Consider the following 24,142-nt stretch of genomic DNA (forward strand, 5'->3'; position numbering starts at 1 on the left):
CTTCCTTCCTTCCTTCCTTCCTTCCTTCCTTCCTTCCTTCCTTCCTTCCTTCCTTCCTTTCTTTCTTTCTTCCTTCCTTCCTTCCTCTCTCTCTCTCTCTCTCTCTCTCTCTCTCTCTCTCTTTCTTTCTTTCTTTCTTCTTTGCTCAATCTTGGGCAGCACTTCAGTCCTGTAGCAAACACCAAATACAACTCAGTGGCTACAGAGCAGTCCTTTTGGCAGGCCCACACCAGGCATGAACCAGCAGCTGTCCTTCAGTCCTGAAGGAACCATGGGCTGGCCTGAAGGAACCTCAGGCCAACCAGCCTGAGGTGAGGCTGTGAAAGTGGCAGACTGCCGCAGGAACCTCACGAGCAGTTTTGGGGCAGACTTCTCTCAATGACAGCATTCCCACAAGTTGAGCTCAACAATGCTATGTAAGGCAGACCACTACATGTGTGTCCTTAGCAAAAACTAGCATGACGGAACAAACCAAACCAGTGCTCTCCTCCATCAAGGGTCCTTTGATTTCCACTTCAACCCATCCTTCTGCAAACCTCTCCTCTAGGTGGAGCACTTGCAGCAGGAGACAGCCACGTTGAGAAAACAGATGCAGAAAGTAAAGGAGCAGTTTGTTCAGCAAAAGGTAAGACTCGGGAAGCAAGTGTTGGGCGTACTGCTGAGTAGTCTGTCTGTGGCAGTAGAGCAAAATCAGAAAGAGGGAAGCATCCGAGTCTTTCTTACCATTTTAAAAGGCATACTTATTCTAAGTTGTCACTCACCACATTGCAGTCAATGAGGCATCATGCCCTTTCTCTCCTGAGGTAGGATCTGTGATCCTTGAAGACTGAATGTCGTACGTAGCTACCATTGTGGTACCTTGTGAGGATGCCTTGTTGTTATCACTCCCAAGAACTGTGTGGTTTTGTTTGGTTTTTTTGTTTGTTTGTTTTTGGTCAGCATGTGCTTATTGTGTTTGCTATATAGAATGTGAAAAGCTTACACTCTAATCCAACATTAAAACAAACGTAGTTTGTACCAAAAAGGTCCATGACCTAAGTTTTGTATTTTGAAGCCCTTGTCTCCTGGTGGAGGAAGGGCTCTGATCCCTTACTTGGTTGCCAGTCACCAGTTGAATGTTTTGTTCTAAGAGAGGAAGATCCTCCAAAGCTCGTTTGTAAGTAGTGTTTTATTTTATTATTGAGATACACAAAGGATTAACTTTGAGAATCCCAGAACCCCAACCACAGGGAGATGATTCTTTGTGAGACCACCCAGAAGATACAGGATCACAGGAAGATAATGGGATGCTTCATGCAATGTTCAGATTTGGGGTCGTTTGTAGTCACATTGTGTGACAGAAATCCAGACATGCCATCATCATTGGTGTTTCTCAATGGGTAGTATTAGATTTCACTAACTGTATTGTTTTGTGTAAAAAGTTCTACCCTAGGGCTAGAGATGTAGTTTAGTGGTTAAAGCATTTTCCTCTAATCCTCTAAGCCCTGGGTTTCTAGAATGTGGGTGAGAAGATGGTTATGCCTTGAAAATTGTTGGTAAATATTTTTATAAGGTAGCCTTATTCCTCGAGTAAGATACTGACTGTTACTGGCTTATTACTTGTGTCTTGAAGGTGATGGTAGAGGCATACCGGCGAGATGCTACTTCCAAAGATCAACTCATCAATGAACTGAAAGCCACCAAAAAACGGCTGGACTCTGAGATGAAGGAACTGAGGCAAGAGCTAATCAAGCTGCAGGGAGAGAAGAAGACTGTGGAAGTAGAGCACTCACGGCTGCAGAAGGACATGTCCCTGGTTCACCAGCAGATGGCAGAGCTTGAGGGGCACCTTCAGTCAGTGCAGAAAGAACGAGATGAAATGGAGATTCACCTGCAGGTGGAATGCAGTACTTAGGTTCTTTTGAGTTGTGGAGGCTCAGCTAAGTGTGTTGGGGGCTTCCTGTGTACAGAGTGGAATGGGGAGCATTGACCAAGAAAGACTTTTAAAACAATCCAGAGACAAGGCCTTCCTGAAACTAGTATTCAGATAAATGCATGCTGTGATGCCACGTGAAAGAAACAAAAAAGAGTGAGCTCAGATCAGGACATGCCATGTGTTACAGGGTCTGGGGAGCTAGTTTCCTGAGCCTTGAAGTCCACAGAGTTGGCACCAGACAGAAAGGAGAGAGCGAGTGCTCTGCAGATAGCCTGAGTTTAGGCAGGATGCAGTCACGGGGAGGATCGTGGGGCCACCTACCCATTCCCTCTGCCAGGACATTGGCTTTAGGAAGGCATTTAATGGCCTGGACATAGTGGTCAAATTTGTTGTGGTTGTTTTGTTTTGCTTTATGTGTATGGATGTTTTGGCTGCATGTCTATCTCTTTACCATGTATGTAATACCCATAAAAGCTAAAAGAGGAATTGAATTGCTTAGAACTGGAATTATATATGATTATGAACTGCTATGTGGGTTCTGAGAATTGAAATTGAGTCCTCTAGGAGAGGAGCCAGGTCTCTCAACCCCCAGAAATACATTCGATCGCTAGGAAGTGTTGTCATCAGTGACAGATATCGGGAGTAGGTGGCTTTTTACTTACTGCACATGTTTTTTTGTTGTTCTTTTTAAAGTCTTTGAAGTTTGACAAAGAGCAGATGATAGCCCTTACCGAGGCCAATGAGACACTGAAGAAACAAATAGAAGAGCTGCAACAAGAGGCCAAGAAGTAAGTCTGAGCAGCATACACCTACCTATGGAGGGGCATCAGCTCTGGTGGGAGAGGGATTAGTTTAGATAGTCCTCAGTGTTGCTGTGTTCCTAGCATACCCTTATTAAACTTGAGCAGCCTGGAGCATGGTTCTAACATCCCTCAGGATTTGGCAGTTACCTTTTTTTACTTATTTATCTGAATTTATAAGTTGATTTGCTCAAGCATCCTTTACAGAAGCACTCCCTCTACCTCAGCTGGAGCTGAAAGCCAGGGTGTTGATTATACTAAATAGAAGCTGTCTCATGGAGGCACCTGCCCTAGTCCTAAAATCTCCTTTTATTTAATTTGACTTTGTGCTACACACTGGTGTCAGTGTCCTGTCATCCCTGCTCTCTCACTAGGGTTAGCACTGAGACTCGTCTGTCACAAATCAAAACGCATGACTCTTACCAGCCATTATTCATATATGTAGATATGCAAATACCCTTTTGGGCTGTTTATTTTATTTTATTTTATTTTTCTAGACAGAATAGCACTATGTAGCTCTACCTGGCCTAGAACTCATTGAGATCCAGCTATCTTTGCTCTTTTGGTTTTTGAGACTCTCTTTCTTTAGACTGATCTCAAACCTGTGATATTTCTATTTCACCTTCTCAAATGCTGGGATTACAGTATGAGCTCTGACTCTTAACCTCTTGGGACCTCTTTACTCCATGGTATATTCTGTGCTGCTTATGTCTTATCAGCTAGTCATATCTTCAGAAACCTGCTAAGAGTTTGTTTTTGACCTTCAGGAAAAATGTTGGGGATATTTTTTGGTGGAAGCGTGCTGTTTCTGCCCTCACAAGATCATTTTGTTTTGTTGAGTAAAGGTCTCTTTCTGTAGCCCAGCTGTTCTGTGTCCAGCATAGTCTCTGGCTTGTAGCTATCTTCCTTTCTCAGCCTCTCAGATGCTGGAATTACAGGTGTATACCACCATTCCCATCACAAAATCACTTTTAAAATTGTGCAGAGAGGAGGCCAGATCTTGATGATGGTAGATTTGACTTAGTAGATTTATACTGTTTGTCCTATCCCTCTAGCATAGATTCCTGACAGATAGCTTTTCTCCTTTAGTAACCAAACCAAAACAAGAACACACTTGCCCAAATTCTCCTAAGGATCAGCCAGGTTTTGGGAACACAGAATGGTGTTAAGTTAAATTGGTCTCTCAAGAGCTAGTACCCTAAGCCTGGGGTAGTGGCAGGCACATCTCTTGAGTTTAAAGCCAGCCTGGTGTACAGAGCAAGTTCCAGGACAGACAGGGCTACACAGACAAACTCTGTCTCAGAAAAACAAAACAAACAAACAGAAACTCTACCATCCAGCCATAGAGGGTGAATATGCCAACATATCCCCTTGGTGTTTCAGGCCAGGGACCTGGTTGGTTGCACTGAAGGTTAACTCAGCTTTCTCATGTCTCAGGGCCATCACAGAACAGAAGCAGAAGATGAAGAGGCTGGGCTCAGATCTGACCAGCGCCCAGAAGGAGATGAAGACTAAGCACAAAGCTTATGAGAATGCTGTGAGCATTCTCAGCCGTCGCCTGCAGGAGGCTCTGGCTTCTAAGGAGGCTACAGATGCAGAGCTAAACCAGCTCAGAGCTCAGAGCACAGGTGGCAGCAGTGACCCTGTTCTACATGTAGGTAAACACATTTCTCCCTGTCAAAGTCCTTAGGACTCTTGGGTTTTTTTTGTTGTGTTTTTTGTTTTTCAAGATAGGATTTTTCTGTGTAGCAGCCCTGACTGTCCTGGAACTTGCTTTGTAGACCAAGCTGGCCTTGAACTCACACTGGGCTGAAGCAGGACGATCAGAATTTCAAGGTTAATCTTGGCTGTATGGCAAATTCTAAGCCAGCATGAGCTATATGAGACCTATATCAAACAAAAGAATAGAGCCTTCTGAGTTGGGTTTAGTAATGCAATCCCAACACTTGTGAGGCTGAGGGGAGAAGTTCACTACTTCAATCCTGCGCTGTTTAGTAAGGAGACTCTGTTTCAGAAACTAAAACAACTGGGCTGGTTGAATGGCTCAATGGGTACAGGCCCCTTCCACCATGCCTGATGACTTGAGTTTGATTCCCAGTCACATTGTAGAAGTCAGGAAGAGACCTGACACCCAAAAGTTGTCCTTTGAACTGTGCATGCACACAAGAACACCTACACACATGCACATACACATAACAGTAAATGAATAACGTGGAATAAAAATTTTAAAAATCTATAATGTGATCAGGTATGTGTCCATGAGAGTTGAAGGAGGAAAAGGCCAGTGACTAAATATGTCTCCCATTTTGCCTTTCAGGAGAAGATTCGTGCTCTGGAGGTGGAACTGCAGAATGTTGGCCAAAGCAAGATACTACTGGAGAAGGAGTTACAGGAGGTGATCACAATGACTAGCCAGGAGCTGGAAGAGTCCCGGGAGAAGGTGCTGGAGCTAGAAGATGAGGTAACACCTGCATTGCTAAGCACATAGTGGCTGTGCTTTGCTCCAGGATCACCTTGTAATTGTTGGTGGACCACATTGTTGCCAGTACTCTAGGGAGGATGTCAATAGTTACCACTTTTACAGTTACCACATGGCTAAGACTACTGAGACATTTGGAGGCAGGTGTGTCTAGCCTATAGCCCCTATGCCACATGAGTCCCAGGATAGCTATGAATCCATCTTAACAGATTTGTCATTAAGTCAGTGTTTAAAGGTTAGATAATCCTGTTCTTTTCCCAGTTAGGATGCTTTGATTTAAATAACAAACCCAAATTAAATCTGCCAAAGAACTGACAACTCAGTTTATTAGCCTTTTTTTGTTTTGTTTGTTTGTTTGTTTGTTTGTTTTCTGAGACAGGATTTCTCTGATTTCATTAAGTATTTCATTTGAGATTCCTCTGTTGAGAATTCTCTGTTTAGATCTATATAACCCTTTTTGGTTTTGGGGGTGTTTTTGTTTTTGTTTGTTTGTTTGTTTGTTTGTTTTTGGAGACAGGTTTTCTCTGTGTAGCCCTGGCTGCCCTGGAACTCACTCTGTAGACCAGGCTGGCCTCGAACTCAGAGATCCGCCTGCCTCTGCCTCCCAAGCGCTGGGATTAAAGGTGTACACCACACTGCCCGGCCTATTAGCCCTGTTCAAGCAGTGCTTCAGCACTGTCACCAAGATCCTGTCTCCTGCCCCTGGGCAACCCTACCATGTTGCTACAGTAGGGCCTTTGGGAACTTCACATAACTTACATTTTGAGATGTGTGTTTTGTTCAGCAATCTCTATCCTGTCTTCAAGTGGGTATTGCTGAGATCAGATCAACTCCATGCTTGTTTGTGAGCAGCTTATCCGAGGCCCTGAGTAGTTTCTGGACTGGCTTCTGGGAAGCCTGTGAACTCAAAAGAGTAGCAGACTCGTAGGTAGTAGGTCAAGGGCAGTGTATTAGCTCTTGGAGAAAATTGCTTACGTTTTTCAGTTGAGTATTTTCAGTTGAGTAGTCCGTCTTGCAGAATATGATTTTTGCACATGGGGAGGTGTTGCTTTTGATACAGGGTCTCCTATATCCATGGTGGCTTTGAGTTGATTCTTCTGCCTCTGCCTCCCAAGCACTGGGGTTATGACCATGGATCACCGTACCTGCCCAGAGCATGACATTTTACATGTACCAATATGTTTCAGCTTCAAGAATCCAGAGGCTTCAGAAGGAAGATAAAACGTCTTGAAGAGTCAAATAAGAAACTAGCTCTGGAGTTAGAGCACGAGCGAGGGAAGCTCACTGGCCTTGGACAGTCTAATGCAGCTCTGCGGGAGCACAACAGCATTCTGGAGACTGCACTAGCCAAGAGGGAAGCTGACCTGGTACAGCTGAATCTGCAGGTGCTGAGACCTTTATGCCAGGAGCAGCATGAGAGTCATGTGGAACATACTTATTATCAGTGTCTCATCATACTGAGTCATAGCCACTTTTAGGGGACCACACCTGGCTCAGAGGAACCTGGCCATGGCATAAACCTGGATCCCCAGCAGTAAGAGCCTGTGCTCATTGTACCAAGTTCACTAGTCCCTTTTGTGTAGTAGGCTCCTGGTGGGACAGGTCAGACTGTCCTCTGGTTCTAGACAGCAACCTGTACAAAAGACACTTGCCTGGAGTCATTATAGGATTTAAAGCTGAAATTTGAACCCCAACTTGGCATCTTACTGTAGATTCTGTTCTTAGCTCCTTAGGTTCTTCAGTGCTTTGGAGGACACTGAACAATCCAAGAAAAGTTTAAAACTATCAGTTAAGGGTCACTGGGGTTACATCTTCACTAGTGGCCTCTCTCAGTGCCAATCCTCAGCTCCTCTCCATTACCCTTCATGCTTTCAAAGCCAGTACCACCTAAGTGACTCTTAAACTACCAAGTTCTACTGCCAGCACAAGATACAACACAGCTTTTCTATGTTCTCAGGAAACTTCCCAGATTTCACCTTAATGATGGTGGTCTCTTCTCAATCACCATTAATTTCTTAGCTCCAGCTAACCAGCATCAAATTGTCCCAGTAATGCCAAGTTTTCATTTCTATGGTCTCTTGTTAGTCCTAATCACAGCTGACTCTTAAGCCCCTGTTGACCAGAATGACAGAATCTTAACTCAAAGTAGCAAACAGCCCTGTTAGAGTTTCTAAACTTGCCTCTGAAACTTCACAAGCCAGGCTTCCATCTCTGTACCTCTGCATCTCTGGTCTCCTCATTCTTAACCTTCCAAGCTCCTAAAAACATCCTACTGAGTTCTTAATGAGCTTAGGAATTCTTCTAGCTCAAAGTTTCAAGACCCTTTACAATCTTCCCCACATCATGGTCAGGTCTGTCACAGCAGTGCCCCACTACTGTCTCGGGGTTTCTGTTGCTTTATGAAACACCATGACCAAAAAGCAAGTTGAAAAGGAAAGAAAGGCTTTAATCACCTTACACTTTACATTTGTAATATGAAATATTTTAAGTGCCGAGAGAGACAGACAGAGAGGGGAGAAAGGAGTTGAAGAGAGCATCAGGACTGGGGAGGAGTGGTAGGGTCCAGGAGACAGAGCATAGGGTCAGAGAAGAGAGAGAGTTGAATAGGGCTAAAGAAGAGAAGAGATTTTGAAAAGCGAAAATAAGAAATAGTTGAAGAGCTGGTAAGATGGCTCAGTGGGTAAGAGCACCCGACTGCTCTTCCGAAGGTCCAGAGTTCAAATTCCAGCAACCACATGGTGGCTCACAACCATCCGCAACGAGATCTGGCGCCCTCTTCTGGAGTGTCTGAAGACAGCTACAGTGTACTTACATATAATAAATAAATCTTAAAAAAAAAACCAAAAAAACAAAAAAAAGAAATAGTTGAAAGTGAATTTGGCTCTCAGACTGAGCAGACAGTTGGTGCATTGTTGTTCTTCACTGAAGGAAGTCAGGACAGGAACTCAAGCAGGGTAGGAACCTGGAGGCAGGAACTGATGCAGAGGCCATGGAGAGGTGTTGTTTACTATGTGGCTTCCTCAAGCTTCCTCATTCTGCTTTCTTATACAGCACAGGACCACTAGTCTGGGGATGGCACCACCCACAATGGGCTGCCCCCACCCCCTGGGTTGATCACCAATTGAGAAGTGCCTTACAGCTGGATCTCGTGGAGGCATTTCCTCAAGTGAAGCTCCTTCCTGTCTCGTGACAGACTCTAGTTTGTGTCAAACTGACACAAAACCAGCCAGTACAAGTCACACACAAGCCTTAAAATTATGTAGTTACTAGAAGAGTTTAGTTAATTTTCATTTTGCTCCAGTTTCTTCCACTACTGTCCTTGCTGGGCTGCCTTCCTTGTAAACATCTCTTATGATACATTTGTATCTTTCTTTTGGGTTCGAATCTGTGTTCTTGAATGCAGCTGTTAGACACACTCCTGTGAGGACAGACTTCTGCATCAATTGATCGCTCTCTCTCTCCTTCAACACTCCCCTTCTCTCTCTGAAGTGGGAATCGTGGATCTAGATAGCTGAGGATGATGACTTTAAACTTGTAATTCTTCTGCCCTGGGTTTACAGCCATGTCTGTTTTGTTTTATGCGTAAGTGCTAGGAACCGAATCCAGGTCTTTATGCCTACTAGGCAAGCAGTCTACCAACTGAGCGACAGTGCTAGCCCAGAGTGGGGTTTCTCACTTTCCCTACTTCGTTCCTTTCCTGTGATGCCATTATTATGTATGGCATCCTACCGGGCTCCACCTGACTGTAGAGGATCTCAGATTGCACTGCAGGTTGTATAGGTGATTGGAATTGATACTGCTGCTTATTCATCCTTTCATGATTTGATATAGGTGCAGGCAGTTTTACAGCGCAAAGAGGAGGAGGATCGCCAGATGAAGCAACTTGTCCAAGCCTTACAAGTCTCATTAGAGAAAGAAAAGATGGAAGTGAACAGCCTGAAGGAACAGGTATGCGTAAGTGCTAGGAACCGAATCCAACTTCAAATTTACTGGGCCTTCCAGGAGGTGTAGCCCTTCACATGATAATGTTATTTCTAAGGACTGGGTAGTTATGACACAGACTGCAGGGAACATGGCATTGTTTCTTTATAGAAAGTGACATCATACTAAACCACTTTAGCAATGTGGGACTGGGAAAGATAGACTGGACCACCCATACACACACATATTAGTCTTTGCTGGGAAAAGACATCCCTGTAAAGTTTAAAAACCACATTTCCCGTTTGTGCACACTCCCAACAAGACTTCATGAGTAGGAGGATTCTGTCTTCAAAGCCAGCTTTGAGCTCTATGTAGTGAGCTTGAGGCCAGCTTAAGCTCTATAACAAGACCTTGACTAAAAACAGTCAAGAATGATGGCTGCAGATAGAACTGTCTTTGTGGCTAGCTCCTTCCCACACTCCCATTTTGCTGATCTGTCGTGTAAATCATAACAGCAAAGGCCTGTGGTGGCCAATACGCAGTCCATCCCCTGCTCCGTTCTTGGTTTTATTTTTTTTTTTTTTCTTCCCGAGAAGGGTTTCTCCGTGTAGCCCTGACTGTCCTGGAACTTGCTCTGTCGACCAGGCTGACCTCAAACTCACAGACATCCACCTGCCTCTACCTCCCAAGCCATGTTGCCACCACTTCTTTACACCCCTTCTCTTTTAGAATGTGAGCTTCCTGCTGACATACGTCCTGCCACAAAGCAGACTCAGGGCCACTGTTGTGTGTGTATAATATTCTGTTACTCATATACACATACAGTTTTATTTTTTCTTTTTCTTTATCTGAGACAGTGTCTCTTGTAGCACAGAATGTCCTTGAATTTGCAGTGTGGCTGAACTCTTGAACTCTTTATTTTTACTGTTGTATTTTTGAGATAGAGTCTCATGATGTAGCCCTAGCTGGCCCAACACTGGTTACATGAACCAGGCTAGCCTTTATCTCACAGAGCTCAACATTGCCCCTGCCTCCCAGATGCTAGGATTAAAGGTGTGTACCACTGTGCCTAGAAACCATGAATTCATGATCCTCTTCTGCATCCCAAGTACTGGGGATTACAGGTGTATGCCTCAGTGCCCACCGAAGGTAGTAAAATATAATTGTAACTTAAAATTTTTTTAAATTCATCATGTATACATATGTACATGATGTGTGTGAGTTGTGGAAATCTAGGGATAACTTTGATGATGTTGGGTTTCAGGAGTTGTCCTACAAGCCACGCAAACACCAATCTCAGTCAGACAGGGATGCTTTATTGAACACATACCTAAAGACTGATGGATCAGGTCAACAGACATATCAGACTTGGGAGTGGAAAGCTGTGCACTGAGCATTTATCAGTGTCAGCTTTTAAAGACTAAAACAGCAAATGCCACATTGAGCTCATAGCAGATACAGGGGGGAGTAGGGTGGTCAGACTGTTTTACATGTTTCGTTAGTAATGGAGACACAACGGTTCAAGCTGACCCTTGTCTTGCTTGGTCCTTAGTGAAGGCTGCAGCTGGAGAATTTCTTTTTTGTTTTTATTTTTATTTTTATTTTTTTATCTCATGTATGTGAGTACACTGTTGTTGTCTTCAGACATACCATAAGAGAGCGTCAGATCTCATTACAGATGGTTGTGAGCCACCATGTGGTTGCTAGGAATTGAACTCAGGACCTTTGGAAGAGTAGTCAGTGCTCTTAACTACTGAGCCATCTCTCTAGCCAAACCCCATCATATACAAAACATAACAGAGTATGTGATCAGCATGACCCTGCTGTGAGTCAAGTTATTTTTCTGTGTCAATGACTACTAGGCACATTACAGCAACAATATGAAGCAGCTGGCAGGCATGGAACAAAATGGCTAGTTATGCTTGGGGAATGGGCCTCAATGATGTCCGATTCCTTCTCCTTTACACAGGTTCCGGGGCTTTGACTCAGATGGTCAGGTTTATGTGGCAAGCACCTTTACTTGGTGAGCCACCTCACTAACCCAGAAAAAGTTTTAAGATAAGATAATTTTAAAGCTTTGTAAACATATTTTAATATGAGCAGTTACTGGTATGTTCATGGCTCACATGTGATTATCTGAGTAGATATCCAGGCTTTGCTTGAGGTTTTTGATACATGGTCTATTGCATCTCCACATCTGTCATCAGTTCTGTGGTTAGATATCACTTAGTTTTGTTTTGGTTCTATTTGGGTTTTTGTTTGTTTGTTTTTTGTTTTGAGACAGAGACTCTCATGGTCCTGACCATCACTATGTAGACCAGGCTGGCCTTGAACTCTCAAAGATTCACTTGCCTCTGTCCTGATTTCTGGAATTAAAGGTGTGTGCCAACTGACCCATCTCATTACATATTTTTATTCTTGCTTTAAAAGAAGGCATGACTAGGAAATTTGTTACTAGAAGTGCTGGAGCAATAATAGGTATATAACTAAGTGTCCCCCGCCCCCCCCCCGCCAGACACTTATGAACAAAGCTTAAATCTTTCTACATGACAGTAAAATATTTTTGTGATTTTTGTGGCTGTTGTTTGCATGTATGATGTGTATATACATATCTGCAGTTGTTTGGCACATATGTGTATGCAGATGTTTGTCCGTGAGTGTGTAATTGCATGTAGAGGCCTTATGCTAGTTTCCGGAATCTTCCTTGATTGATCTACCTTACCCTTTGAGGCAGGATCTCTTAATGAAATCTGAAGTTTGCTAATGGCTAGTCTCCTTGGGGATTCTATCTTTGGCTTTTAATGCTGCCTGTTCACACACACTTGGTTTTTTATGTAGATACCTGCGATATGAATTCTGATCCTCTTGCTATTATGGCAAGTACTTTAATCCCTGATACATCTCTTCAGCCTATAAGACATTGTTACTGTGCTTTGAAACCTTCAGAAGGACAAGAGGATTTGTGGGAGATGTTTGTATGGGGTTTGTCTTTTCTTAGACAAGGTCTCCCTATGTAGCCTTGGCTGGCCTGGAACTTACAATGTAGACCAGGCTGGCTTCAAGCACACAGAGATCTGCCCCGCAAGTGCTGGGACTAAGGGTATGCATGTTAATGCCCAGCTGGAGCATGTTTTAAGAATGGTATGTTGTAGTGTGTGTGTGTGTGTTAGTTTTACTTGTTTTAGAAGCAGCCTTTTTCTTCTCTTATTAAAACATTTTTTATACATTCTATTCTGATCATGCTTTTCCACTCCCCCAACTCCTCCCTGATCCTCCCACCCCTCTACCCAACTCTATACCCTTTCTTTGTCTAAAAACTAGATGGGTCCAGGCCTGAGGTGTGGTTAATATACCCAGTGAGATTCCATTGAATAAAACTAATTTTTTGTTTGTACGTGGATATCACTGGCAGATAGTTTCTCGGTTGGGTTGGGAGTTCCTGTGCCCTTCCCCTTCTCATTGTTTGGACCCTGTGTGTGCTGTCACATTTCCTGTGAATTCTTATGTGTGTCAATCCTGCTGTGTTTAGAGGACGTCATCCATCCCCTCTGATTCTCCACCCATTTTCTGAATTTGTATCTCCCTGAGCCCTGAAGGGAAAGATCTGATGAACATACCTGATTTAGGATTGAGCATTCCAAAATTTCTCACATTGTCCAGTTGTAAATCTCCCTGTTGGTTCTCATCTTAAGAGCAGACATTTTGAATGGAAACAACCTGACCAAAAAAAAAATCTGTGACATAATTTGAAGGACATTAAAGTGAAAGAATAGGATACATTGACTAAGTAATGGTTACACTGATGATGCCTTCTGTTTTCTTCTTTGCAATGAACCCTAGGCCTCAAAAGTTCTAGGCACAATGTTACTACACAGGCAGATACCAGCTCTAATTGTTTCTCTAATATTTCTAAATGACTAGAAAAGAAAATGGAATTTTTTATGCATTCAAGAATTTGCTTGGAAATTTTGAGAGGATCTATTGTTGACTTTGAAATCACCAAATGTTCAGAGAAAGACAGTTTTATCAGTTGTTACAACTAGATAAAAATATATAAGAATTAGGAATAGCTGGGAATGGTGGTGCACTCCTTTAATCCCAGCACTCAGGAGGCAGAAGCAGGTGGATCTCTGTGAATTCCAGGCCATTCTGGTCTACAGAGAGAGTTCCAGGACACCCAGGCTATTAGGCAAAAAACAAAAAACAAAACAAAACAAAAAAAAACCTGTCTTAAAAGCAAAAAAAAAAAAAAAAAAAAAAAGAAGAATTAGGAATAAACTTAACTAGTAATAAACAGGTATGGTTGAGGAATATACAACCTATTTAAACTAATGATTCATTTAGTTGTCCATCATATGTTCCTGGCCCACTGCATGCTAAGCATAGTGCCAGTTACCTTCATCTTTATCAGTAATTTAGTCTTGAGAGGAAATGACACAGATGTGTCCAGGTCTTCATGGGTTTGAGAGGGGCTTCAGTGCTGGTATTTGATATTCCATCAACTTGGTACAACTTGTGTGTGAGTAATGTCAACATATTCACCTTCTTCTAGATGGCTGCTGCCAGGATAGAAGCTGGGCACAACCGCCGCCACTTTAAGGCAGCTACTTTGGAGCTGAGTGAGGTGAAGAAAGAATTGCAGGCCAAAGAACACCTGGTACAGACATTGCAGGCCGAGGTGGATGAGCTCCAGTGAGTACCTGATGCTTGCACAAGCATACCCCAGGGCTGGCGATGGTGATCACAGTCATTTTCCATATACCATATCAGAGCAGTTGGGGTTTTTTCTCGTCTTTAATTCATTTTGGATCTCACACCCCAGGGATCATCTGTCTTACTCTAAGGTGCCAAGTACTTTAGGGCAAGTCAAAAGAGCAAAATTACAATGACTCCTTTCTCAGGAAGCTTAAGTTTAACCATAACCCAGCTCTTCCTTGACTTCTTCCTGGAATAGAAAGAACCCCTATTTGAACACTCAGTCAAGGGATGTTTTGAGGTTCATTGTAGCATCACACTAACAGTATCAGCCTGGACACGAGGAAAGGGGCTGCACGTACCTCACCTCTACAGAAGCTTCAGAGGCCTCTGTTCACTGTTATGAAAGTGTCTGACAGCATCCTGGGCTGAGCTTTGTGACCAGAGTGTACAGAGTACAAAGGGCTTTTCGGGGTTAGTGCATGGATAAGCATTGGAAGGACTCCACACTGTCTATAGCCATGGTCAAGAGTCTCACCATGGACAGCCCTGGAGGACAAATTGAGAGAAGTTTGTCATTTTATTTCTAACTTGTTTGTTTGTTTGTTTGTTTGTTTGTTTGTTTGTTTGTTTAAATGCCAGGATTCAGGATGGAAAGCATTCTCAAGAAATAGCACAATTCCAGACTGAGCTGGCAGAAGCTAGAACCCAGCTCCAGCTCCTACAGAAGAAGCTAGATGAGCAGTTGAGCCAGCAACCGACAGGGAGCCAAGAGGTGACAGCTAGGCTTTGTTTCCCTACTGCTCAGACAGAGAGTATATGCTTTTTAAATGTAATACTGAAGGATGGATAGAAATTCCTTACAACTGTTTTACAGTGTAAGACAGCTTTTTTAAATTGTCTTAGCCATGTGCTTTTGTTCTTTAGATGGAAGATCTCAAATGGGAGTTGGATCAGAAAGAACGAGAGATTCAGTCCCTGAAGCAGCAGCTTGACTTGACAGAGCAACAGGGCAAGAAAGAACTGGAGGGGACACAACAGACACTTCAGGTTGGTCCTATCCCTGTCCAGGGTCCTGGACCTGTGTTGAGATGATTCAGTCCCAGCCAGGCTGAGTGTTAACACGTGCAACAGGAGTACTCGCTGATGTCCACGTCGATCACTGTCCGGGCTCCCTGACCCCACCCCAGTGATCTGAAGACACTGTCCCCATTTTAGAATGAGACTCAGCATGATTACCTGGTATAGGTTACATGCTGGATGGAAGAGAAACAGACAAATTCAAGCACTATCCCTTTGTTATGCTATATGAAATGCATGTACCAGGAACATGCTTTTTATTAGCTCTAGTGAGTAGTATAATATGCAATGTGAGCTTAGTTTATGGTCGGCTTCTCCATGAAAGCTCAAATGAATAGTCTTTATTACTCAGGGAAAGGACCAGAAACAGAACTTGATAATACTCCTCACTTATTGGTTTATATGGTTTCTTAGGAATGTTTAAAGATTTATTTATTTTTATGTATGTGAGTACACTATAGCTGTGCATATGGTTGTGAGCCTTCATGTGGTTGTTGGGAATTTAGTTTTTAGGACCTCTGCTTGCTCCAGACAACCCCACTCTCTCTGGTTGGCCCCACTCAATCCTGTCAATTTCAATCGCTCAGTCCCTGCTTGCTCTGGCCCAAAGATTTATTTACTATTGACTTCAGATGTACCAGAAGAGAGCATCAGATCTCGTTACAGGTAGTTGTGAGCCACCATGTGGTTGCTGGGATTTGAACTCAGGACCTTCAGAAGAGCAGTCAGTGCTCTTACCCTCTGAGCCATCTCACCAGCCTGATTTAACTTATTCTAATAGCTGACTTTGGAATTTAAAGATTCTTTGGAGTTAACTGTGGCAATACAGATACTGCTATTTGAGAAAGGCTCTATGTTAACTGTCAGGGTTGCTGGAGAGATGCTCAGCAATTAAGAGCACTCACTGCTCTTGCAGAGGACCTGGGTTTGGTTCCCAGCAACCACATAGTAGCTCACAGCTTCCTATAATTGCAGCTCTAAGAAAGTCAACACCTTCTTTTGGCTTCTGAGGGCTCTTGCATGTTTGTGCTGCACATAAACACACATAGGCACTCACACATAAACCAGCCAACCAATCACTCTAAAAATAATGTTAAGGGTTGGAGTTGGAGAGATGGCTCAGCAATTCAGAGCTCTTGTTATTCTTCCAGAGGACTCAAGTTCAGTTTCCAGCACCTTGTAAGGCAGCTCACAACCAAATGTAACTCCAGCTCTAGAAAATCCAGCTCTCTCTTCTGGCCTTTACAGGCACCTGTGCTCGGGTGTACATATCCATGAACATATCCATGCACAGACACAGGTACACAGAATTAAAAATAAGGATTTTTTTTTTTTTTTGGTTTTTCGAGACAGGGTTTCTCTGTGTAGCCCTGACTGTCCTGGAACTCACTTTGTAGACCAGGCTGGCCTGGAACTCAAAAATCCACCTGCCTCTGCCTCCCCAGTACTGGAATTAAAAGCATGCGCCACCACGCCCAGCAATAAATCTTTTTTTAAAGTCAATGGTTTGATTTCAGTGAACTTGTCAGTGCCTTGGAAACTGCTTAGATACAAAGATACCTTATCCTAGCAAAAAGTACATTCCCCAAACTGAAAAAAAGTTAACATCTTAAAGTGTGTTTTAAGATGTTTAAGACAGGGGGCTGGTGAGATGGCTCAGTGGGTAGGAGCACCCGACTGCTCTTCCGAAGGTCCAGAGTTCAAATCCCAGCAACCACATGGTGGCTCACAACCATCCGTAACGAGATCTGGCTCCCTCTTCTGGAGTGTCTGAAGACAGCTGCAGTGTACTTACATATAATAAATAAATAAATCTTAAAATAAAAAAAAAAAGATGTTTAAGACAGCCGGGCGGTGGTGGCGCACGCCTTTACTCCCAGCACTTGGGAGGTAGAGGCAGGCGGGTTTCTGAGTTCGAGGCCAGCCTGGTCTACAAAGTGAGTTCCAGGACAGCCAGGGCTACACAGAGAAACCCTGTCTCGAAAAACCAAAAAAAAAAAAAAAAAAAAAAGATGTTTAAGACAGACTCTTATGTAGCCCAAGCTTGATATGTAGCTAAAACTGGACTTGAACTCTTTCTTTTTTCCCATTAATTAATTATCATCCTGATCGAAGCCCTCCCCTTCCTCCCAGTTCCCTTCCTCACACAATCCCTCCTCCCAATCCTCCCTCCCCTTCTTCTCTGAGAAGGGCGAAGCCCCCCTGCGTACCAACCCACCCTGGCACATTGAGTCACTGCAGGACTAAGCATGTCATCTCCCACTGAGGCCAGACAAGGAGGCCCAGTTAGGGGAACGGGATCCATAGACAGGCAACAGAGTCAGGGACATCCCCCACTCCAGTTGTTGGGGACTGGCATGAAGACCAAGGTGCACATCTGCTACATACATGTGAGGGGCCTAGGTCCAGCCCTTATATGCTCTTTGGTTTGTAGTTCAGTCTTTGGGAGCTCCCAAGGGTCCAGGTTAGTTGATTCTGTTGGTCTTCCTGTGGAGGTCTATCCCTTTAGGGCCCTCAGTCTTTCCCATGACTCTTTCATAAGATTCCCCAAGCTCCATCTAATGTTTGGCAGTGGGTCTCTGCATCTTTTTCAGTCAGCTGCTGGGTGGAGCCTCTGAGAGGACAGTTATGCTAGACTCCTTTCTGTAAGCCTAACAGAGTATCATTGATAGTGTTAGGGATTGGTTCTTGTACAAGGGATGAATCTCAAGTTGGGCTGGCCTTGAACTCTTAATCATTCTGCCTCCTGAACCTCACCAGTGCTGGGATTATAGGCATGAGCCACTCACTAAGATCTTTTAGCTTTAAAAATATATGCTCATTTTCCTTAGACCATCAAGTCTGAGTTGGAAATGGTACAAGAAGATCTGTCTGAGACGCAGAAGGATAAGTTTATGCTTCAAGCCAAAGTGTCTGAACTAAAGAACAACATGAAGACTCTGCTGCAGCAGAACCAACAGCTCAAGCTGGATCTCCGCCGTGGTGCAGCCAAGGTTGGATTTAGGTCTCTTACAAGTTAACTGTCTATCTCATTTAGATTTGGCTGGGGGTGTGGTGGGGGGAAGGCAGGAGATTGGCAGGTTTTCTAGTCATTCACAGATCAAAACACTTAACCAACATTGAACTATCTTATGCACAAAGATCATAAAGAGCTCTCCTTGGACAGTGGCCAAACAACTTTATTTTGTTCAAGAGAATATTTACTTCTCTTCTTGAACACATATATCATCTTGCTGTGATACTATTTTAAACTGATGAACACACGTATCAGCCCTGATGCAGTGTTGAAATAGCTGGCAGATAATTTTTGCACAATTGAAGTAAATATTGCCTAATTTCTTAGGGAAGCTCAAAGTATAGGGTTATATCTCAGGAAACTCCCATAAGAGAGCTGTAATGCCATGTTCAGTTATTTCCCCTTAGGGTCATGCATAAGTAGTTTGTGCTTAACTAAGTGCATTAGGATTGCTGGACCGGCTAGTATATCTTAACCTGCTAACTATTGGACTTGGTAGTTTAGTCCTCTTCTCAGAGTGAGGATGCAGGGAAGGTCAGTTGTCACAGTGGAGAATGAAGAGAGCTAATGATGTGCTTTTACAAACAGAAGAAAGAGCCAAAGGGTGAGTCCAACTCATCCAGTCCTGCAACACCCATCAAGATACCAGACTGCCCTGTCCCAGCCTCATTGCTAGAGGAGCTGCTGAGGCCCCCACCGGCTGTGAGCAAGGAACCCCTCAAGAATCTCAACAACTGTTTGCAGCAGCTCAAGTATGATCTGTTTTCTGTGCCCTATTTTGTTCAGTATTTAGGCATGACATGTTTTTCCTGGTGGCATCTCTTCTGTTGTTTGTAGAGTGCCTATGTCTTTGAATCTCTTGTGAAGTAGAGGGTTTTTACTGGCAGAGCTTCTGGGGTCCATGTGTAAGGTGAAAATAGTTAACTAAGTCTTGGTGGGCCCTTAAAAGGTCAGGTGTTAAACCTCTCCCCTATATGCTGAGCCTCTTAGCTTAGGACAGAAGAGACCAGCATCATGGGCTGTATATGGCACATGGGACCCTGATAGGCAGGTGACCTTGTTGGGGGAAATCACATGTGACAATAGCCTCAGGTGACAGCTTCTAGACAGCAACTTGATTAGCATCAGGCCCTCAGGTCTGTATCTTTCTCATGTTCCTGATGGAAGCACCTCTCAGTAAACAGAAACCTATATCAGGTAGTTTGCTGGCTTCTGCCCAGAGTGGAAAAAAAAATGCCAAGCGCTTTTGCCTTCTTTGTTCCTGTTGCAGGATATTTGATGACACTAGGAACCCATGATTGTATTATTTACTGGAAAAACCTGTTTCTAATTGTGATGTGTCTCAGCCTGGCACACCCCTTTAATCCAAGAGCTTTCTGATTATTTAAACAGGATAAATAAAGTCAACCATAAGTCTAGAGGAGGAGCAATCAGCCATATGGCAGGGAGTGAACATAGGAAAAAAAGAACATAGAAATAAGAGGACGTCAGGAGCATGGATAGAGAGATCCCAGGATGTGACAGGGTGGAGAGAAGTTGGAGGGGTTTTTGAGACCAGGCAGAGGAGGAGAGATTCCTTTTCCTTTGGGTTGTTGCTGAAGAGGAAGGTCAGCTGGAAGTTTTCTCTGCCTCTCTGAGCTAGCAGGCTTTCACCCCAGCATCTGGCTCCTGGGTCTTCATTAGTAAAATTGAATGATGGAGATTTTGTTAAAGCAAACAACAGATTCCAGCTGACTTTGCTGGTCTGTAATAACATTGATTAGTCTTTGAGAGAAACACATACTCACTGTAGCTTGTTAGAGCTGTGGCTGGTGGTTCTGTCTGATCCTTGTATGATTTAGGGTTTCTTCTGCCTTCTCTCATCTCCCCAGGCAGGAAATGGACAGTCTCCAGCGCCAGATGGAGGAGCATACCATCACTGTGCATGAGTCCCTGTCCTCGTGGGCTCAGGTGGAAGCTGCCCCAGCAGAGCATGCCCATCCCCGGGGAGACACAAAACTACATAATCAAAACAGTGTTCCCAGAGAAGGGCTGGGCCAATGACCACTGTTGTCCTCATCACACAAGTATTTGTGACTGTCGAAGGAATTCTCTTGTCAATATTATTTATTTGATCGAATGCTCTGGTGGCTTTCTTTTTTCCTTTTTTAAGAAATGACATTTAAATTTCCCTTTACTTTTTATCAAGGATTAAAATAACAGAAAAAAACTGGGAGGTAATGGCACATACTTTTAATCCCAGCATCCAGGAGGCAGATGCAGGCATGATCTCTATGAGTTTGAGGCCAGCCTCGTCTACAGGTCAGTAGTTTCAGAACAGCCAGGGCTACAAAGGAAGACTCTGTCATTCATAAATAAATAAATAAATGGGATGAGGCAAGGATTAAAAGCATAATCATTTTAAACCACATCTAGCTTCTCCCATGAAATGACCAAATCCTGAAAACATCAGAGTTTGGACTGCTGGTGAAATCTGAGTATGTCCTTCTGAACAGTCACTTGCAGAAGAAGGGACTCTTACATGTGGCTCTAGACGCACACAAGACCTTCACTTTCCTACATAAGTGAGTTTATATTTACACCTTTTGCTTTTTATTTCATTTGCTTTTCAAACTGTTCTACCTAAATAGGATGTATATATAAATATTGAAAGTCTTTTGAAAACATATACCTATATTATTTAAGGACCTAATTGTCTTACTGATTTCCTTTTTGAAAATTTGCTATTGGGAAACAGTATATATGTAGCTTTAGCGATATCAGTTTAAAAATGTATTTTAAGAAATATAACTTATTTTCTATGCATCCTAAAACCAAATACTCTTGGCACAGAAAGAATTGATTTAGTTGTAGTCTTTTTATTTCTGAGGTCTTTTCTGCCAGCGTCTCCATGAATTAATATCACTGACCTCTCAGCCTTCTGTGGTTTTACTCACTTTGGCTTATGAACAGGCAGGGCCAGTCAGGCCTTGCAGTTAACAGGGGACGAAAGGACCTCCAAGGTCTCCTCATACTCACCTCACCTGACATTTGGAGAACACTGGTAGAGGAAAAGAGGAGGAGAGGAGGCCGCCTTGGTCCTTGTGGGTTAAGGGCTGCATACACCGTGTCCCAGAGATGGTGTTCATGAAGCACTGTGAATGTCTGTCTGTGTGGTCATCAGGAACTACCACGGACCTCTGTTGAGTACTTGTGGCTCAAGAAGTCAGAGTAATACCTGAAAGGAGGTGGGCAACTTTGGTCTTCTGAGACAGGGTCAAAAAACAAAAGCCTTATTTAAAGTCAACACTAAGTGTGTGATTTATTGCTGTCTGCTTCCCAAATCATAATAATGCTTTATATACTGACTAATTAGGAGAGTTGAGGTCTTTAATCTTTGTGAATGCTTGTGAAGAGAATTTAAAATAAAGTGGCTTTTTTGACTCGTGACTGTAATCCCAGCACTTGTAGGTAGAGTCAGGAAGAGGATCAGTTCAGCTACATGGCGAGTTTGAGGCAAGACTGTGTTATATGAAACCATGACTTAAAAAGACAGACAAGCTGGAACAACAACAAAAAAGATGTGAAATAGTATTAGAAGGGAAAGAGAGAAAGGCCTGAAGAAGGAATCTCTAAGCAGCAGTGATCAGCTAGTTGGTGTCTTTTAGTGAGTTTCTTGTCTATTTTGTGGATAATCGGTTTGGAATTTTTAATCTGTGTTCTCTTACAATATCCTATTAGAAGGTTAGCTGATGTGGTTAAAGTAGAACTATCCACAGTGATGTCTGGTGTTTGAAAAATATTCTGTAGCAAGTATTGGAACTTTAAGATGTGTATATCATCATTTGTACAGGGTTTATCTTTTTAAAAAACTTTGAAACTTTATTATAAATATACCCTTTTAATCTCTAAGTTAGAAATTAGAAAAGGACGGTAATTTGCATTCTTATTTATTTTGTATTTTTAATGACAAAACCAAGAAATAACACTTGGTTTGGACTTAGTTCTGCAACAGAGCTAGATTCTCCTATGTGAAGAGATCTTCAGGTGAGTTGTGTTGATTGTGTTGTCTGGGAAAGAATGAGTTAATTCTGAACTCATTCAAGTGAAGGTTGGTTTCATGTCTTAACTCATTTCTTCAGTTGCTTTGCTGTTTCATGTGCACGGACACCCACAGAAACGGCACCTCTTCTAAACTTTATAGTCTGCCTTGTGGGTCCTTGGCTGGGTTCCTCTTGGCTCCATGAAGGGCCTAGCATGTCTTGGCTTCTTGTTCAGTTTCTCTTTGTGAACCAGTGTGTCTTTTCTCACATATGCGGTTCAGAAGACTCTCAGATTGGAGCTAGCGTTCTCTTAGGGTTCTTTAAGTCACCTTGAATGAGTTTTCAAGTTTCCTTTTTTGTTTGTTTGTTTGTTTGTTTTGGCTTTTTCCCTCCTAAGAGGAATCTAAGGGATTCTATTGTACTTCACCTCCTTGAGCTTATTCTTGAGTGAATATAGCTTGATTACTGTTGCCTCTGCAGCCGAAACTGGGAATTTTAGGTTTGCTCATGAACGAGCGCAGGCAGGTCTGGAGGATTGCTTTTTCAGGCAGGCTCACACCATTGTGCGCCGTTTGTGCATATATCATATATGCTGTATCATGCCCTAGACTGGACACCTTGGCTTGCATGATTTGTACTACTAGTTGGTTTTCTTATGTTTAAAAAAATTACCATGAAATTTCTATCGTTTTTCTGGTAGACGTCTGATTGATGCCATGACTTTAGACTTTTACACCATTGTAGCAGGCAATGATTTTGAGAAGATGTAAGGTTGACTTTACATGGACTTTGGGTACAGGGAGAAGGACCTGCTGTCTAAGAAGGTAGTCTTGGTGTATAAATCAGAAAGCTCGGTGAAATTCTTCTCTGTTTCAAAACAAACTTTACCAGTACGTGGATACTGTAAAAGCCATAGTCTTATAGGTCACTATGATACATATTTTCATACATTTTGAAATAAAAATTGGCAGGTAAAGATTTTGGATTTAAAAGGGACCATCATATTTGAAGAGAAAAACTCCTGGAGCCTTGGAGGGCCCCAGTGATAAGAATAATACTGTGGTATGAGATATCCCGAGTCTCATCCTAACATACTCAGTAGTTGGGCATTCTAGCCCAGTCTACTCTGTAGTGGTCATAGGTTCTGCCAAGATCTTTGGGTCCATGTCCAGTTTGGAGGGTCCAACATTTCAGTGCTTTTTGAGTTTCTCATTTTTATAAAAAGTTATCTCATAAGGGAGTCAGTCTTCACGTTGGGGCTTTCCCAGGGAAACTGTCGTCACTGGTAACAAACTGTAACGTTAAAAGGCATGTTGTTGCTGTTCTTGTTTTGCTCTTCTTTTTTTTTAATATAAGTGTGCTTGGGAACTCCTTACATTTTATGCAATAAACTATTTTTGGTAAAGGTTTTCATAATTCATTGGGGAGGGCTTCCTGTTTAGTGCTAGCGTTTTGTCATATTTAGGAATAGCTTTTATAGCTCATGTTGTTTCACACTATTTTAAAAGGTAATCATGTCCTACCAAAGTTTGAGGTAGGATAAGGAGATTCACGCCTTGTTGTATTAGACCAGCAGAAGTAGCATGGTAACCATTACTCTTCATTGGCCTGCATCCACCATCACCATGAAGAAGGGGCACCCTTGCAAGTGCATGTGCATGTGCATGAGCAGAGGATGGTGGGAGCCTGTCTGCACAATGCTCTGAAGCGGACTACTTCCTGCTGGGTTAATTTTCATATCTCAAGCAACTTTTTCTCTTTTTCATTCACCCTTTATTTTTGATCAATAAATTATACAGGCCTATTTTAGGTAAAAGTTATTAATAAGCCACACAGTTTAAATCAAGTATGGTGAAGGAGAATAATTTGTGAAGCTCAGTATATAAGTCCCTGAGGCACTTGGAGACCTGATAGCTTATGCAGTATTAGAAGCAAGTTATGAGGGAACTATAAAGTGGGTTATTTAATGCCCCTGCCATCCATGATGGGTGAACTTGTTTGGTTTTCTGTTCAACGATGTATGTGTGGGTGGGTGGGTGGGTGGGTGTGCATGCGCATGCGTGTGTAAATGAGTTAGGTAAAAGCCTATTTAGGAAAAATAAGTTAGCTCTCTACTTAACACTAAAAACAAAGACAAATTCCAAACAAGATCACATTGTGAAATGTTTTTTTTTCTTTCTTTCTTGGTTTTTCTTGTCTTTCCAAGACAGGTTT

The 24,142-nt window shown here is 42.8% G+C and overlaps 1 protein-coding gene across 3 annotated transcripts in view; it reads left to right on the plus strand.

Annotated features, from left to right (window-relative positions):
• Positions 1 to 23,333, plus strand: part of Golga3 (golgin A3) — a 48,549-nt gene extending 25,216 nt beyond the window's left edge. For 2 of the 3 annotated variants that reach the window (XM_021162341.2, XM_021162342.2), the window contains exons 12-24: positions 548 to 625; positions 1,613 to 1,876; positions 2,609 to 2,703; positions 4,153 to 4,369; positions 5,033 to 5,176; positions 6,382 to 6,579; positions 9,026 to 9,142; positions 13,668 to 13,807; positions 14,453 to 14,585; positions 14,738 to 14,860; positions 17,722 to 17,883; positions 18,495 to 18,658; positions 19,778 to 20,025. In XM_021162341.2, the coding sequence (XP_021018000.1) occupies positions 548 to 625; positions 1,613 to 1,876; positions 2,609 to 2,703; positions 4,153 to 4,369; positions 5,033 to 5,176; positions 6,382 to 6,579; positions 9,026 to 9,142; positions 13,668 to 13,807; positions 14,453 to 14,585; positions 14,738 to 14,860; positions 17,722 to 17,883; positions 18,495 to 18,658; positions 19,778 to 19,949 (2,007 nt within the window). In that variant the 3' untranslated portion in view covers positions 19,950 to 20,025. Of the gene's footprint in view, positions 1 to 547; positions 626 to 1,612; positions 1,877 to 2,608; positions 2,704 to 4,152; positions 4,370 to 5,032; positions 5,177 to 6,381; positions 6,580 to 9,025; positions 9,143 to 13,667; positions 13,808 to 14,452; positions 14,586 to 14,737; positions 14,861 to 17,721; positions 17,884 to 18,494; positions 18,659 to 19,777 lie in introns of all 3 variants that reach the window. The other variant, XM_021162343.2, reaches the window with a different exon arrangement.
• Positions 23,334 to 24,142: the final 809 nt, after the last annotated feature.

Source organism: Mus caroli, chromosome 5 (assembly GCF_900094665.2).
Source record: "Mus caroli chromosome 5, CAROLI_EIJ_v1.1, whole genome shotgun sequence".
In the NCBI taxonomy this organism is placed as follows: domain Eukaryota; kingdom Metazoa; phylum Chordata; class Mammalia; order Rodentia; family Muridae; genus Mus; species Mus caroli.